The sequence below is a fragment of the Sphaeroforma arctica genome (genome assembly GCF_001186125.1).
Source record: "Sphaeroforma arctica JP610 unplaced genomic scaffold supercont1.4499, whole genome shotgun sequence".
Lineage (NCBI taxonomy): Eukaryota > Ichthyosporea > Ichthyophonida > Sphaeroforma > Sphaeroforma arctica.
The window spans coordinates 1-2,435 of record NW_014036059.1 but is presented as its reverse complement, the minus strand read 5'-3'; the positions used below and the strand labels follow the sequence as shown (position 1 = coordinate 2,435).

General features: G+C 45.0%; 1 protein-coding gene across 1 annotated transcript; it reads right to left on the bottom strand.

The window, feature by feature from the left end:
• Positions 1-81: 81 nt before the first annotated feature.
• SARC_14350 (hypothetical protein) lies at positions 82-1,973 on the bottom strand (the record flags this gene model as incomplete). The annotated part of the gene is made up of 4 exons (XM_014291518.1): positions 82-254; positions 948-1,059; positions 1,367-1,833; positions 1,878-1,973. Coding segments are annotated over 4 exons (848 nt in total), but the record flags the coding sequence as incomplete, so codon positions are not given.
• Between the last annotated feature and the right edge of the window lie 462 nt (positions 1,974-2,435).

Genomic DNA, 2,435 nt, shown 5'->3' with positions numbered 1-2,435 from the left:
TTATATAATTATATACATCCCATGCGTTCTCCTCTTCCATACCAACGCCTAAAATTGAATAATACACCTCGATATCTGTACCTGAACGCTAGTCCACACGGTGGTGCCATCGGTCGATGAGGTATAGAACTACCTGCACCATGTGTGATCACCATCTGCCCTTCGTGCACCGTTTCGCTCTCGAAGGGAAGCACAGCAATGGCGTGCCTGTGTTTGCTCTGACCATGGGCCAGATACATAAGCCCTGCTTGCATCTGTGTGGGTGTGGAAGGGGTGAGAACAACCCGGGATGGCTATCGGCATAGTCTTTACGTTTAACACTATGTGCAATATACGTCATTGTATAATGTATATATGACGTCGTATAACCTATATTTATAACTGTTATAACTCTGTATGCTCTAGACAATTTGCGATACATCTGAGACTGTCTGATACGGAACATCACAGGCTCGGCCATCCGGATGGCAATGAACGATTCGACGTCACTGACTGGAATTGTGACTTGTGAAGAGAGTAGGTAGTTTCCAGATGTAGCATTCAGCATAAACTTCAGTGCCGTTTCCTCTAAAACGGAAACAGTGCAGATCAGTGTTTGTGCAGGTTCACGTACTCTATAAATAGAGCGTCTACTCCACATGTTCCATTGGAGGTCACTCAGGACAGAATTCCGCTTCAGTTTCCTGAGCAGACGCTCGTTTATCAATGCAAATACTCAGATACTTAACATTACTTTGCCAAGAGAAGCATTGGCTGGCATCTAACCACGTTCCCATCGCTATATGTTTCACGCCTAAAATTGAACATTCCAAACTAACAACGGTTGGCGTCACATAGCGGGCATTTACCAGATAAGTATGAGAATTGCTGTCAACCCCACGTATGTATCAATTGAATATATATAGGCGTTTTAATCGATGGATACTCCAGGTTTGCAATATACCTACCTCGTCGGTCTGCCGTATACACTCTCGCAACATGTGTGCTCCTCTGAGACAGTATTCTCTGAGTGACCGCAGTCCCAGTGAATTGTTCAGGGCCATCAGAAGACCCGAATTCCTGCACAATAAAGGTCAACACAACGCAGTATGACTCTGTGAAGATTGTGGTGTAGAGTGATTATTAAAAGTGATTATTAAAGCTGTCATGTGAAAGTTAGTTTCGTGTGCATATCACGTACTATCTCGTGCACAACTCCGTGATGTACAGCTATCTGCTTGTGTGATATCTAACATTTGTCTGTGTTGGTGGGTGCGTTTAAATACGCTTTTACCTGAGCGTGTACTAAACGGCATATGATGGCATACCATTGTATATACCCACAAACACAATCTATCCAACCGTATACGCATACAACACCACATACGTGGACACTCCGCGGGCCTCAGGTCTCACGTAGCCCACACGCTTCTTCGCATCACTCTCGTCGATCGATGCCGTGCTGGCAGGAGTGCTGGATCCCTGGCATTGTGTGTCAGGCATACTCTCCTGGGTGACACTACAGCCCATTTCAGTGATGATATGTGCAACTTCCTGGGTGCTGCTACTACAGGCTTCAGTGCTGATATGTGTAGCTTCCTGGGTGATATTACTACAGGCTTCAGTGTAAGTATCCGGCACCTCACTACTGGGCCCATCCGTGAGGTCAGCCCCATTGCTGTCTGTCTCGGGATTCGTATTCTTTAATTGGCCTTTGGAGTTCACTGGGTCTTTCTGGGTGCTACCCCTACAACTTATAGTACCATGGTCGTCTGCTTGATCTTTATCGTGATCAGCATCGCTCAATTGATTCGAAGTCACTGGTATGCTGCGACCGTCTTCAACTACAAGGTCCTCATTTCTTACAGCAGGTGTGAGTGCACCCTTCCTAGGTTCACCTGATGGCGTTGCGCCGTTCGTACCTGTCTCAGAGCTCCCGTCGGTTCGATTGGTGCCGATGGAGGACTGTCCCGGTTTGTTTGTGTTTTGGGCATTTTGGGGCCCACTTTCAGAAGAGATATCCTCCAAACTGCCGGCAAAACTACAGCTCCGACCTGTAATCCAATATATTCAAGGCATCACAATGTGCGTAAGACCTGCACGCACTCAAGGTATGCCACAGGATAAATATAGTTGCGCATTCAATTGTGAAGCTGGCACAACACATCAAGTCACATTGATTCCAATACAAAACTGGTTGTGGATGAGGTAAAAGAACAATTTTGCGAACACAGAAAACTTATTGTCAAGCAGAATACTGAATGTATACATGGATCTCGTTATAGGTTCGATTAAAAGATGACAGTCAGACAAGTCCTACAAAGCGAAAGGATCCATAAAATCGACACACCCGTATACACAATTCAATACAATACATAAAAAGCAAAGGAACAAACTAATCATCATATCTGTATATTGAAATGAATGGGCATAGATTCACACAAATACGTGTATTA